At 42.4% G+C, this 15,588-nt stretch overlaps 1 protein-coding gene across 2 annotated transcripts; it reads left to right on the forward strand.

Annotated features, from left to right (window-relative positions):
- The first annotated feature begins 21 nt into the window (after positions 1–21).
- Positions 22–15,264, forward strand: LOC124006473 (metalloreductase STEAP4-like). Of its 2 annotated transcripts, XM_046316512.1 has the most exons (11): positions 22–272; positions 354–580; positions 725–832; positions 1,150–1,220; positions 1,339–1,426; positions 8,877–9,155; positions 9,232–9,326; positions 11,407–11,517; positions 11,620–11,662; positions 12,510–12,674; positions 14,038–15,264. In XM_046316512.1, the coding sequence occupies exons 2-11, from the start codon at positions 356–358 to the stop codon at positions 14,299–14,301; spliced, it is 1,449 nt and encodes a 482-aa protein (XP_046172468.1). In that variant the 5' UTR covers positions 22–272; positions 354–355; the 3' UTR covers positions 14,302–15,264. The 2 variants fall into 2 exon arrangements, with proteins under 2 accessions (XP_046172468.1, XP_046172467.1); XM_046316511.1 differs by having other exon boundaries at positions 22–580.
- The last annotated feature ends 324 nt before the right edge of the window (positions 15,265–15,588 follow it).

The following is a 15,588-nucleotide window of genomic DNA, read 5'->3' on the forward strand; positions in this document are numbered from 1 at the left end:
GCCCAGACACAAATAAAGACTACGTCTGTAGTGTCAGTCAGACTATCATCTGGAAAACTCAGAGGAGCTGCTCCAACTCTGAAGATTATTGTTTGTGACATGTAATGCGAAAACATTTAATGTCCTAGCATTTATTGACAGTGCTCTGTCTGGACTGTAACTCCGTCTAGAGGAGGTGTCTGCTGAAGAACTTAACGAAGTGAAAGGGATGTTCATCCTGCGAGCTCCATTTATGTGGATGTACTTTTTTCTGTGATTGCAACTTCAGGAAGGTATTTTAAATTCTTTAGTCTTTCTGACACTTTCTGTTGACTATCTACGACTCGAGGAGATCTTTGCCTGTCTCTGTTCAGGCATGACGGGTCAGGAGAGGAGTGAGGAGAAGAGTGAATGTGTGTCCCTGTCGCCGATGAGGGAGGCTGTGCCTGCCCCACCTGAGTGTGAGAGGGTGTGTGTGTTTGGGACGGGGGACCTGGGGCGCTCTCTGGGCCTGCGTCTGCTGCAGGCAGGGTACGGGGTGGTGTTCGGCAGCCGACGGCCCCACAGCAGCAGCAGCAGCCTCATACCCCACGGAGCACAGGTACAATATAAAATAGATCTGGTGACATGTTTTTACGGTGTTGTAAATGTATTTCAATATATTTGTTTATGTTTGAAGGAGTATATGTGAATATACTGTATTTGTGTTTATGTGTGTATCAACATGTTGATGATGTATATGCAGGTCCTGGGCCATGCTGCAGCTGCTCAGTCAGCCCATCTGATCTTCATTGCAGTCCAGAGAGAACACTACGACTTCCTGGTACCACTGGCCAATCAGCTAAAGGGAAAGGTAGCATATATGTTTTATTACTTTTGCAATATGTATGAATGTCTGTTTTGTCAGCATGTAACTGTAAAGTTGCCGAATATAATGTATATCCCAGTGTATTTAGCCAGTATATTCTATGTCCCAGTGTATTTCAAATCAAATTTGTATTGGTCACATACACATGGTTAGCAGATGATATTGCGCGTCGAGCGAAATGCTTGTTTATTTAGCCAATGTATTGTATGTACCAGTGCATTTAGCCAATATAATGTGAATTCCAATGTTTTTGGCAAATATAAAGTATGAATCAGTGTATTTGATTCCATATTGAATTGCAGGTGTTGGTGGACCTCAGTAACAACCTGAGGAAGAATCAGTACCCAGAGGCCAACGCAGAATACCTGCAAAGGTGAGCGCTATACAGTAAATGTTGTTATTATGTGTATGTTTTTTGTAAATTAGGAATGTTTTAATATGTTGATGTGTATGTTGATGTAATGTAAATGTGGTTATATGTACATGAACAGCCTGGTCCCTGGAGCTGAGGTGGTTAAAGGCTTCAACACCCTGTCTGCCTGGAGTCTGCAGAATGGACCTTCAGATGCCAACAGACAGGTACACGAATCAAGGTTCAAGCCATGCCCATGAAACCAATTGGCTGCTAGATTCAAGTCAATATACACTACATGTGTAGTGTGTACACTACATGTGTACAAAAGTATGTGGACGTATGTGCTCGTCGAACATCTCATTCCAAAATTATGGGCATTAAAATGAAGTTGGTCCCCCCTCTGCTGCTATTACAGCCCCCAGTCTTCTGGGAAGGCTTTCCACTAACATTGTTGCAGGGACTGGCTTCCATTCATCCACAAGAGCAGTAGTGAGGCTCTCTGTCAGTTTTCCAATTCACGCAAAAGGTGTTCAACGGGGTTGAGGTCAGAGCTCTGTGCAGGCCAGTCAAGGTCTTCCACATTGATATGACAAAGCATTTCTGTATGTAGCTCGCTTTGTGCACAGGGGTATTGTCATGCTGAAACAGCAAAGGGCCCCAAAGTTGCAACCGAGGACAGATGATTTTTACTACGCTACGCACTTCAGGACTCAGCCACCCCGTTCTGTGAGCTTGTGTGTCCTACCTTATCACGGCTGAGCTGTTATTAATCCTGGGCATTTCCACTTTGCAATAACAGCACTTACAGGTGATGGGGCAGCTCTAGCTGGGCAGATATTTGATGAACTGACTTGTTGGAAAGATGGCATCCTGTGACGGTCCCATGTTGAAAGTCACTGAGCTTTTCAGTAAGGCCATTCTACTGTCAATGTTTGTCTATGAGATTGCATGGCTGTGTGCAGATTTTATACGACTGTCAGCAACAGGTGTCGCTGGAATTTCAGAATTTCACTCATTTGTAGGGGTGTCCACACACTTTTGTATAAATAGTTCATCTACAGTGCCTTCAGAAAGTATTCACATCACTTTACATTTTGTTGAGTTACAGCCTGAATTTAATTTGATTACATTTACATTTTCTCTAACTGGCCTACACATTACCCCATAATGTCAAATTTCTACACTGTATCGGCAGCCTCTGGTAAGACAAGGGGTTGCGGTCTACATATATTTGTAAACAACAGCTGGTGCACGATATCTAATGAAGTCTCAAGGTTTTGCTCGCCTGAGGTAGAGTATCTCACGATAAGCTGTAGACCACACTATCTACCTAGAGAGTTTTCATCTGTAATTTTTGTAGCTGTCTATTTACCACCACAGACCAATACTGGCACTAAGACCACACTCAATGAGCTGTATACCACCATAAGCAAACAGGAAAACGTTCATCCAGAGGCGGCGCTCCTAGTGGCCGGGGACTTTAATGGATGGAAACTTAAATCCGTTTTACCTCATTTCTATCAGCATGTTAAATGTGGGGGAAAAAAACTCTTGACCACCTTTACTCCACACTCAGAGAAGCATACCATTCGGCAAATTTGAACATAATTCTATCATCCTGATTCCTGCTTACAAGAAAATATTTAACCAGGACGCACCAGTGACTCGATCAATAAAAAAGTGGTCAGATGAAGCAGATGCGAAGCTACAGGACTGTTTTGCAAGCACAGACCACAGACTGGAATATGTTCTTGGATTCTTCTGATGGCATTGAGGAGTCCACCACATCAGTCACTGGCTTCATTAACAAGTGCATCGATGACGTCATCCCCATAGTGACTGTACATACATACCCCAACCAGAAGCCATGGATTACAGGCAACATTCGCACTGAGCTAATGGTTAGAGATGCCGCTTTCAAGGAGCGGGACTCTAACCCGGAAGCTTATAAGAAATCCTGCTAGGCCCTCCGGCGAACCATCAAACAGGAAAAGCGTCAATAGAGGACTACGATCGAATCGCACCACACAAGCTCCGACAGTCGTCGGATGTGGCAGGGCTTGCAACTTTTACAGACTACAAAGGGAATCACAGCCGAGAGCTGTCCAGTGACATGAGCCTAACGGACGGGTTAATTACTTCTATGTTCGCTTCAAGTAACACTGAAACATGCATGAGAGCATCAGCTGTTCCGGATGACTGTGTGATCACGCTCTCCGCAGCCGATGTGAGTAAGACCTTTAGACAGGTCAACAATGACAAGGCCACGGGGCCAGACGGATTATCAGATTGAGTACTCCAAGCTTGCGCTGACGAACTGGCTATTGTCTTCACTGACATTTTCTCCCTGTCTGAGTCTGTAATATCAACATGTTTCAAGCAGACCACCATAGTCCCTGTGCTCAAGAACACTAAGGTAACCTGCCTAAATGACTACCGACTCATAGCACTCACGTCTGTAGCCATGAAGTGCTTTGGTCATGGCTCACATAAACACCATTATCCCGGAGACCCTAGACCTACTCCAATTTGCATACCGCCCCAACAGATCCACAGATGATGCAATCTCTATTGTACTCCATACTGCCCTTTCACACCTGAACAAAAATAACACCTATGTGAGAATGCTTTTCATTGACTACAGCTCAGCATTCAACACCATAGTGCCCTCAAAGATCATCACTAAGCTAAGGACCCAGGGACTAAACACGTCCCTCTGCAACTGGATCCTGGACTTCCTGACGGGTCACCCCCAGCTGGTAAGGGTAGGTAACAACACATCTGATCCGGGAGCCCCTTAGGGGTGCGTGCTCAGTCCCGTCCTGTACTCCCTGTTCACTGATGACTGCGCGGCCAGGCACGACTCCAACACCATCATTAAGTTTGCCGATGACACAACAGCCTGATCACCGACAACGACGAAACAGCCTATAGGGAGGAGGTCAGAGACCTGGCCGTGTGGTGCAAGGACAACAACTTCTCCCTCAACGTGATCAAGACAAAGGAGGTGATTGTGGACTACAGGAAAAGGAGGAGCGAGCACACCCCGATTCTCATCGACGGGGCTGTAATGGAGCAGGTTGAGAGCTTCAAGTTCCTTGGCATCCAGATCACCACCAAACTAACATGGTCCAAGCACACCAAGACAGTCTGAAAGAGGGCTTGACAAAACCTATTCCCCCTTAGGAGACTGAAAAGATTTGGCATGGTTCCTCAGATCCTCAAAAGGTTCTACAGCTGCACCATGGAGAGCACCCTGACATGTTGCACCACTGCCTGGTATGGCAACTGCTTGGCCCCCGACCGCAAGGCACTGCAGAGGGTAATAAGTAAGGTCCATTAAATCACCAGGGCCAAGCTTCCTGTCATCCAGGACCTCTATACCGGTCGGTGTCAGAGGAAGGCCCTAAAAATTGTCAAAGACTCCAGCCACCCTAGTCATAGACTGTTTTTTTACCTTACGGCAAGCAGTAACAGAGCGCCAAGTCTAGGTTCAAGAGGCTTCTAAACAGCTTCTAATCCCAAGCCATAAGACACCTGAACATATAATCAATTGGCTAACCAGACTATTTGCATTGCCCCCCCCCCCCATCTTTTACGCTGCTGCTACTCCCTGTTATTATCTATGCATAGTTACTTTAATAACTCTACCTTCAAGTACATACCAAATCAAATCAAATGTATTTATATAGCCCTTCATAGCCCTGTCTGTACAGGGTTTATGAGAAAACTGAGGATGGATCAACAACATTGTAGTTGAGTGAAAAGAAGAAAGCCTGTACAGAATAAAAATATTCCAAAACATGCATCCTGTTTGCAACAAGACACTAAAGTAATACTGCAATAAATGTGGCAAAACGATTCACTTTTTGTCCTGAATACCAAGTGTTATATTTTTGGGCAAATCCAATGCAACACATTGCTGAGTACCACTCCATCTATTTTCAAGCATAGTGGTGGCTTCATCGTGTTATGAGTATGCTTGTAATCGTTAAGGACTGGGACATGTTTCAGGATAAACAATTAATGGAATAGAGCTAAGCATCAAAGCCTACTTCATTCAAACATACCCTCGTAAAACTGACTATCATACCGATCCTTGACTTTTGTCATTTACAAAATAACTGCCAACACTCTACTCAGCAAATTGGATGTAGTCTATCACAGTGGCCGTTTTGTCATCAAAGCCCCATATACTACCCATCACTGCGATCTGTATGCTCTCGATGGCAGACCCTCGCTACATATTCGCATATTCGTCACCAAACCCACTGGGTCCAGGTCATCTATACGTCTGTGCTAGGTAAAGCCCAGCCTTATCTCAGCCCACTGATCACCATAGCAACACCCACCTGTAGCATGCGCTCCAGCAGGTATATTTCACTAGTCATCCCCAAAGCCAACTCATCCTTTTGGCCACCTTTCCTTCCAGTTCTCTACTGCCAATGACTGGAACGAATTGCAAAAATCACTGAAGCTGGAGTCTTATATCTCCCTCTCTAACTTTAAGCATCAGCTGTCAGTGCAGCTTACCGATCACTGTACCTGTACACAGCCAATCTGCAAATAGCACACCCAACTACTTCATCCCCATATTGTTATTTATCTTCTTGCTCTTTTGCACCCCAATACCTCTACTTGCACATCATCATCTGCACATCTATCACTCCAGTGTTAATGCTAAATCCTGCAACTGAAAGGTTGTTAGAGAGTTGGGCTAGTAACTGAAAGGTTGCTAGATTGAATCCCGAGCTGACAAGGTAAAAATCTGTCGTTCTGCCCCTGAACAAGGCAGTTAACTCACTGTTCCTCAGCCGTCATTGATAATAAGAATTTGTTCTTAACTGACTTGCCTAGTTAAATAAAGGTAAAAAATAGATAAATATAGATTTTTCTGTTGTGTTATTGACTGTACGTTTGTTTATGTGTAACTCTGTGTTGTTGTTTTTGTCACACTGCTTTGCTTTATCTTGGCCAGGTCGCAGTTGTAAATGAGACCTTGTCCTCAACTGGCCTACCTGGTTAAATAAAGGTGAAATAAAAATACAATAAATAAAAGCATGAGAAAAAAACCTATAGGAAAACCTGGTTCAGTCTGCTTTCCACCAGCCATTGGTAGCTGAATTCACCTTTCAGCAGGACAATAACCTAAAACTCAAGACCAAATATACACTGGAGTTGCTTACCTAGAAGACAGGGAATGAAAATGATTGTCTTACTTTCTCTCCTCTGTGCTGAATAAGTACAGCTTCATTCTGGAGCTAGAAACCTGTATTGTGCATTGTGGGGGACAATTAACCAATTCTTGGTGGATTTTATTAGTGCTTGGGGTTATTGTCTTGCTGGAAATACACTTTCATCCAAGTTCCGGCGTCCTGGTAGAGGCAATCAAGTTAATTGTTTAAAAAATCCATGTACTAGGTAAAGTTAATGATGCCATTGACCTTAACAAGGACCCAAGGACCAGTGTAAGCAAAATATCATCTCGATTCTGTCTTATGTAGCAACATTTGAAATGGTGTTTTTTTGCATTTTACAAAGTAGAGGCTCAGAGCTAGAAAATAGTATATCATACACTACAGTTGAGAAACAATGGGAAAGTAATTCTGCTTTGAAACCTCAGTTTTAAGAAAGAACACCCATTCAGCATCATTCACACCCTCTTAAGCCTTAGCCCCACCCATCTCTTTTAGGATTCACGCGAGGCCAAAGATTTCATGACTAAAGGTTAGTTTAAACTAAGTCTATAGACAGTTGTTGCATTGACATCAGGAACATCAAAACTGTCGTTGTCGTTAGGAAAAAGTATAAACACAAAAACGAAAGGCTGCATTAGCAGCTTGGTGGTCCAAAATAGCATAACTAATGTATTTAAATAACCTCTTAGGGCTAGGCCTCTTTTTTCTCAATTTCCGCCTGAATGACATGCCCAAAGTAAACTGCCTGTTGCTCAGGCCCTGAAGCCAGGATATGCATATAATTGGTACCATTGGAAAGAAAACACTTTGAAGTTCATAGAAATGTTATAGTAATGTAGGAGAATATAACACAAAAGATATGGTAGGAGAAAATCCTAGCCTAGCCCTTAACACCAATAAACCCACCCATTTAAAAATGGATTTAGTATACGTCAATCTAGCAAACCCGGCAACTAAAAGCAACTTTCCAAACAATGTTTTGACTTGTTTCTAGCTTGTTAGCTAGCTAGCTAATGTTAAGTTAGCTGGCTAGCCAGCTCAAATAATGACCATATCATAAAGCTGACAGCATCTTAGCTTATTTGTCTTCATTATTACAGGAAAAGAAACTCACAACAAGATCGTTATTTACAAGTTGATGGTGAGCCAATTACAGAAAATAGCTTGCGGTTGTGAGTGTGACGAAATAAAAGCATGTCATTCTACCGTAGCATTTTAGTACTTGGACAATGTCTCGTTGGCCTAACATTATACCCTAATTTGACTTTGGTGCAGGTCATGTTCTTCATGATACCATCTCTGTTAAAAACATACAATATCAATTAAAATCAAAGCTACTTGCATAGTGGAGTCTTCTGTTTAGACATGTAGTGAGCCAGCCAGCTAACGTTAGCTAAACAATGAACCATAATCCCAACTCATAATGTCCCTACCCTTCATGAATCTGCAGGTAGCTAACCAACCAGGTTCAATATTATCTACGTAGCTAGCTAATGTTAGGCTATAACTAGCAATGCAAATGGCTCAGAGATACAAATAATATTACTACACAGATTATACACATAACGTTAGTAAACTAGCCAGCTAAAGTTAGCTAGCTAGCTAAATATATGCTTTCATTTGAAATGAAAACAACTTTCTGACAAAATAGAAACATATAATATCTGAAAATGTAGCTAGCTAGACTATCTTACCTGGATAGACGGATAGACACTTCCCCCTCTCTGTCACGGATACCATGGTTGTCCTTAGTTTTAAGATGCATTTTATATGTGTTCTCTTTTCGACTCCCTCTGCATATTTGCAATCAAATGCCAGAATTTCCTTAGCTATCATAATCTAATTCCACTGATTTCAAAACTCGGTCCTCCAGAAAGTGGTGAACAACACTTTTGCAGTTCTACATGTACTACGTGATATCTTTAAAAAAAAAAGCCGGAGACAAGTGTTTTCTCCATCTCCTTAGCTATCATACTCTAATTCCACAGATTTCAAACTCTTATGCAGTTCTGTTTTAGAAGCCGCGTTAGACAGGATTACCTACACATACTAACCAGCTCAAGTAGACAGAAGCGTGCTATATGGCAGTCCAATCCGAACTCATCTCTCATCATATCCAGCCAATAAACGCATTTTGCTTAAAAAAGATTACGTTCAAATAGCTCGTGTACCCACGACATACACCTAGTTTTCTGAAACGGGTCACATTTTAGAATAAGGCTCAGTTTCGTTAACCTCACAAAGTGAGGTATTAAAAACAGGGGTGTCAATACCTTTTTTAAAGATTATTACTTGTTAAATAAAATATATTTCACTAAGCACAAGTATTAGTATAAAATAATATAATGTCCCACATTTTTGGAACATACATTATAGCTCAGTATTTGAATGATTTATTTTATGTAGGTATTTTTGTGCATATTTATAAAGGTGTCAATAATTTCAACTCCACTGTATGTGCATAAATATATGTCAGGTGTATATCTGCGGGGAAAGTGTGGAGGCCAAGCAGGCGGTGATGGCGGTAGCCACCAAGCTGGGTTTCAGTGCCCTGGACCGGGGCTTTCTCTCAGTGGCCCGGGAGCTGGAGGACTTCCCCCTGCAGCTGTTCCCCCAGTGGAGGCTCCCCCTGTACATCGCCACTGGCCTCAGTGCTGCCTTCTTCTTCTACCTGCTGATCAGAGACATCATCTATGCATACGTCACCCAGGGCGAAGACATCTCCTTCAGAATCATGGTCTCACTGGCTAACAAGGTACTGGCCACAGGCCCTCGATGTGTTTGTGTTTCTGTGTGTGTTATCAGCTGTTCAAGGTGTGTGTTCTCGCCAGGTGTGTCCCATCGTGTCTCTGATCATGCTGTCTCTCTGTTACCTGCCTGGTGTCCTGGCTTCCTTCCTGCAGCTCTACAGAGGCACCAAGTACAGGTCAGACCTCTGTCTGTATGTGAGTGTGTTTGCATACATGTATACAATACAATGTATGTATATGTGTGCATCTACACTACATGACCAAAAGTATGTGGAAACCAGCTTGACAAACAGCTCATTCCAAAATCATGGGCATTAATATGGAGTTGGTCCAGCCTATGCTACTATAACAGCCTCAAATCTTCTGGGAAGGCTATCCATTCGATGTTGGAACATTGCTGCAGGGACTTGCTTCCATTCAGCCACAAGAGCATTAGTGAGGTCGGGCACTGATGTTGAGCGATTAGGCCTGGCTAGCAGTTGGTGTTCCAATTTATCCCAAGGGTGTTCCATGGGGTTAAGATCAGTGCTCTGTGCAGGCCAGTCAAGTTCTTCCACACCAATCTCGACAAACCATTTCTGAATGGACCTCGCTTTGTGCACGGGGCATTGTCATCCTGAAACAGGAAAGGGCCTTCCTCAAACTGTTGCCACAACATTGGAAGCACAGAATCATCTAGAATGTAATTGTATGCTGTAGCGTTAAGATGTCCCTTCACTGGAACTAAGGGGCCTAGCCCGAGTAGCGTTCTCCTGGCATCCACCAAACCCAGAGTAGTCCGTTGCCAGAGAACGTGTTTCCACCGCTCCAGAGTCCAATGGTAGAGAGCTTTACACCACTCCTGCCGACACTTGGCTTTGCGCATGGTGATCTTAGGCTCTTGTGTGGCTGCTCACTATGGAAACCCACCTCATGAAGCTCCAGACGAACAGTTATTGTGCTGACGTTGCTTTCAGAGGCAGTTTGGAACTCTGTAGTGAGTGTTGCAACCGAAGACAGACGATCTTTACGTGTCACACGCTTCAGCGCTCGGCGGTCCTGATCTGTGAGCTTGTGTGGTCCACCACATCGCAGCTAAGCTGCTGTTGCTCCGAGACATTTCCACTTCACAATAACAGCGCTTAACTTTGACCGGGGCAGCTCTAGCAGGGCAGACATTTTAGGAACTGACTTGTTGGAAAAGTGGCATCCTATGACAGTGCCACCTTAAAAGTCACTGAGATCTTCAGTAAGGCCATTCTAATACCAATGTTTGTCTATGGAGATTGCATACCCTTGCTGACAGGTATATCAAATCGAGCACTGAAATAGCCAAATCCACTCATTTGAAGGGGTGTCCACATACAATACCAGTCAAAGATTTTAGAACACTTACTCATTCAAGGTTGTTTTCTTTTTCTTTACTATTTTCTACATTGTAAAATAATAGTGAAGACATCAAAACTATGAAATAACACATCAGGAATCATGTAGTAATCCAGAAATTGAAACCCTAACCATCTCAATTTGGTAGAGGCCAGGTCATCTGATGCAGCACTCCATCACTCTCCTTCTTGGTGAAATAGCCTTTACACAGCCTGGAGGTGTGTTGGGTCACTGCCCTGTTGAAAAACAAATGATAGTCCCACCGAGCCCAAACAAGATGGGATGGCGTATCTCTGCAGAATGCTAGGCAAGTCAGTTAAGAACAAATTCTTATTTTCAATGACGGCCTAGGAACAGTGGGTTAACTGCCTGTTCAGGGGCAAAACGACAGATTTGTAGCTTGTCAGCTTGGGGATTTGAACTTGCAACCTTTCGGTTACTAGTCCAACATTCTAACCACTAGGCTAGACTGTCTTGGTGCAAATAGGGTTATCTTCCCTACCTAAGGAAAGAAATTCCACAAATTAACTTTTAACAAGGCACACCGGTTAATTGAAATTCCATTCCAGGTGATTACCTCATGAAGCTGGTTGAGAAATGCCAAGTGTGCAAAGCTGTCATCAAGGCAAAGGGTGGCTATTTGAAGAATCTCAAATATAAAATATATTTGATTTATTTAACACTTTTTTGGTTATTACAGGATTCCATATGTTATTTCATAGTTTTGAAGTCTTCACAATTATTCTCGTAATAATAAAGAAAAAACCTTGAATGAGTAGGTGTTCTAAAACTTTTGACCAGTAGTGTACTTTTGTGTGTAGATATATATATATATATATATATATATTGTATTTTTGTTGATTATAAGTGTTTATGTATGTTTAACATCAGGCGCTTCCCTGATTGGCTGGACCGCTGGATGCTGTGCAGGAAACAGCTGGGTCTTCTGGCACTGGGGTTCGCCTTTCTGCATGTGCTCTATACACTTATCATACCCATACGGTCAGTGGAACATTCACTAAATGCACACGCAGACACGTGCACACACAGTGGAATGTGACTTCCTTTGGATTTTAGTAAAGAAAGTATTGATTTTGTTCCCAGGTACTATGTGAGGTTCAAGGCCACTGAACGCACTGTCTCTGTGGTAAGAACACCTACACATTTTCAAACAGTGAACAATGGATAGACAAAATAGTGTACAGATTTAAGATCTTAATTTGATCACTCTGTTGTCGCTGAGATTTTTATGCGCCGCAGGGTTTACATAAATTCACACTAATACATTATATTAAAGAGATTCTCTGGAACTTTTTGTGTACTTTTTGGCCAGTAGCTCTGAAAGTAGCACTCACAAACCAAAAGTGGCAAAAACGAATACTTCGTGACACCACGTCATTGCTTTCTCTGTATCTGCTGTGGCCACTGAGTCGTTGGGCCAGCCCTGCAACCTCATTGGTTAATGCTGGGCTGGCCTCTTGCTAGCTGTCACTCAAATGCGAGGGGCTGAAGCTCTTTGGCTAGAACTCAAATTGCTAGGGAGCTGGCCCACATGGGGGAAATGTAGGGAAAATGGTGATGCACAGCTCCAAGAAAACAGTCACTTTTCAAGTATTTTGCGGCTAATTAAGGTAAGAAAGAAATGTATGAACCACATATTGAGCCATCCAGCCCAATGCAGGAGGTTTAAAAAAATCAAGGATTATCTTAGTCGCCAACGTACTCAAGCATGTCTTAACAGTATAGCACTTTTCATGTAGCCTAATTTTGGCCAGCTAATAGCCTAACCACCAATCAAGTAACATTACATTGGTGGAAAATTGTGAATGGACTAAACGTTCAAGTGCTGTTGCTGAAGGATTATTTTTTGCTTTGACAACACTGGTCATATTAAGATCCTACATCTGTATATTGGACACACACCTACATTATATAGCAGTATTCAGGCACTGGTTTTGATTATAAACACTGGTTTACACCTCTCTCTCGCTCAGATCAGAGAGAACAGGACCACTGAGTTTGATACAACGGCGGCCTGGCGTGGCGACTCCTACTTATCCCTGGGAATTCTGGGATTTAGCCTGTACGTCCTATTGGGAATCACATCTCTTCCCTCCGTCAGTAACGTTCTCAGCTGGAGGGAGTTCAGCTTCATACAGGTGGGATCACCAGAATGGAGCACACTGAATACTTAGACCAGACATTGTTACTAGCGTTGGGTGAATAAATCGACACAGTTACATATCGCAATAATATTTTGTACAATATTATATTGATACTTTGACTCCAAGTATCGATTTGCCTAGCGCTAGTCAGCTGTGCCCCTGGTATTTTTCATCCTATAGCTTGTTCTCCATCTTTTTTTAAAATAGTGAGCCAACATGTTTTCAGCACTTTTATTTCCATGACTGATTAAAAAAAAACATTTTTCTCACCCTCTCTCGTCTTTCTGCAGCAGACATACCGTATCGCACCTAAGTATCGTGATAATGTCGCATTGAGGTCCCTGGCAATTCCCAACCCTACTTTGTACACTTATCTCCTTCAGTGTTTCCCTTATTAATGTATTCATGTGGGGTGCAGAGCCAACATCCAGGCCAGAATGCAATAAAACTCCAGGAAAGTAATCTGATTTTCAGCAGACAAGCCAGAGGTTATGCGCTGGGGATATGAAGCTGTATTCCCATCACTACAGAGAACACACACACTCATTCATAAATGCAACTGGGTCAGGAGAAACTCCGGCTCATTCTCTAATTCATTCATTTCCCTCAAATTGATGCAGTGATTTAAATGTTAAATTATTCATCAGATGTAATTTAGGAGGAATATATTACAACAGGTCAGAAGAATTCACCTAGAGATCGTGTGTGTGTGTGTGTGTGTGCGCGCGCGAAGGGGCGGAATGCCCCCCAAAAAATCTGAGGGGCACAAGGTACGTGAGGATAGCTGGGTGATGGCTAGGCCACCCATCTGGAAGATGTAGCATTTTGCGTTTGTCAAACACCTGAAGCAGCTCTTTCCTGTAATCTAGAGCCATAATCATTATGCTTAATTCCATGTATCCTCCTGACTGGTGGTTCTTTTTTTAAAGAAACTAAATATTCTTCTCTGCATCTCTGCTCAAATCTGGGTAAAAGCTTGAAAGGAATGTGAGTCTTATTCAGTACATTTAGTAACTGCTTGCTTTTTTCAAGTCTACCAACCTTGCCAGCAGGCATGCCAGCTAAGATGGTTATACAAGCTAGCTACTCTAACTTGATTGATAGCAAAGAATGGCTTCTTGGCAGCTAGGGTGGGGTAAGATAAAAACAGTTATAAATTAACTAGTTAGATGGGCAATTCACTTAGATAACAAACAAAACAATAGACACAAATGTACACAAAAAGGTTAAATTTCTCATGGGATGGCAAAAGAGCAGGTGCTCAAGCTCCCTTAGACCTCTATCTGTGCACGTGCCTGGCATGTGTGTGTATGCGTATGTGGTTCATGTGTTTATGTGTTATTTTCTCCCCCACCAGTCCAAGCTGGGTCACCTGACTCTGCTGTTATGTACGGCTCACACCTACCTGTATGGCTGGAACAAGTTTCTGAGTTCCTCCACCTACAAGTGGTACACCCCACCGGGCTACATGCTGTGTCTGGTGATTCCCTCTGTGGTGCTGCTACTCAAGCTGCTGCTCATCACCCCCTGTGTGGACCGAACCATCACCCGCATACGCCAGGGATGGGAGAGGGGGGCAGATCAGCGGAACCCTAAAGACAGCCAACCACTGATAACTTAGACACACACACACACACACACACACACACACACACACACACACACACACACACACACACACACACACACACACACACACACACACACACACACACACACACACACACACACACACACACACACACACACACACAGAGACACACACAAAATAACACCCTCAGTGTGATGACAGCTTTGTCTTCAAGGCATGAACTCTTGTTTCTTTGCTATTATACCCTCTGAAGTTGTCTACCATTCAATCATCATTTGCAATGTTTCTGGGATTTAAAAGAAACAGCAAGAACATTTAATTGATATGCAGTCATATTTATTTTTGTATTACACTGTAAACATTGTTGAATTTTAATGCATATATTTTTAACCATACGTAAACCAGACACTAGCTTTCACTGGTGAAAGCTCTCTTTCTCTCTCTTGCTCTCTCTTGCTCTCTGTGTATATCCTCTCTCTTCTTTGACTGATTGTACAGTTATCCCCATATGAAACATAGGTTTCAGAGACGTATAAAAGTGTTTCAATTTATATTTTGTGTCTGTCTGATACATCTCCAGTTGCAGGTCAGACACATAAAAACACATTTATCAGTGTGATCCTCTCTGGGGCTGAGTGTTTTTATTTCCTCCAGAAAACAGACTCTCTGAAACCCAGCAACAGGCTTCCCTTTCATCACTAGATAGACAAAGTGGCCCACAGTGTCTTCTGTTATAGGGAGCACTTCCTTTGTGGTGAATATAACTGGCTGTTTGTGTAGATGCCAAAGATCTAAATACATAGATGAAGAGGCAAAGCACAAAGACACACTCCCATAAACAGCTTGAACCAACACTAAAAACACAGGAACAGTGTGAAAACAATGTTGATTCAACCAGTGTGTGCCCAGTGAGATATTTTAGACATGATTGAAGTGACAAGGTTAATTATTTGTATTGCATCAATAAAATAAATGGGTATATATTCTTCCTCACTTACTTACTTAATAAAATACTACACACACAAAATATGAAGTGAAGTTCCATTAGCCTATTAGACTTTTGGAGAAATTTGTGATTTCTTCATGAAAGAACAGTTAGTGGCAAAAGTGACACACAATCAGTGGCAACCCCTCACTCAGCCCCACCTGTTTATCTAAATAAATGTCATATTTTTTGTTGACTGTTTTGCATGTTATTTTAATAATAATAATGTAAAAAATATATATTATTGAGTTAATAAAGCTGCATACAAAAATCTTAGCTAGCAAGTTAGACAAGCAGTCATCGTCATGATTCCAGTCGATAATCTACTGGCT

This window comes from Oncorhynchus gorbuscha, linkage group LG19 (assembly GCF_021184085.1).
Source record: "Oncorhynchus gorbuscha isolate QuinsamMale2020 ecotype Even-year linkage group LG19, OgorEven_v1.0, whole genome shotgun sequence".
NCBI classification, from domain to species: domain Eukaryota; kingdom Metazoa; phylum Chordata; class Actinopteri; order Salmoniformes; family Salmonidae; genus Oncorhynchus; species Oncorhynchus gorbuscha.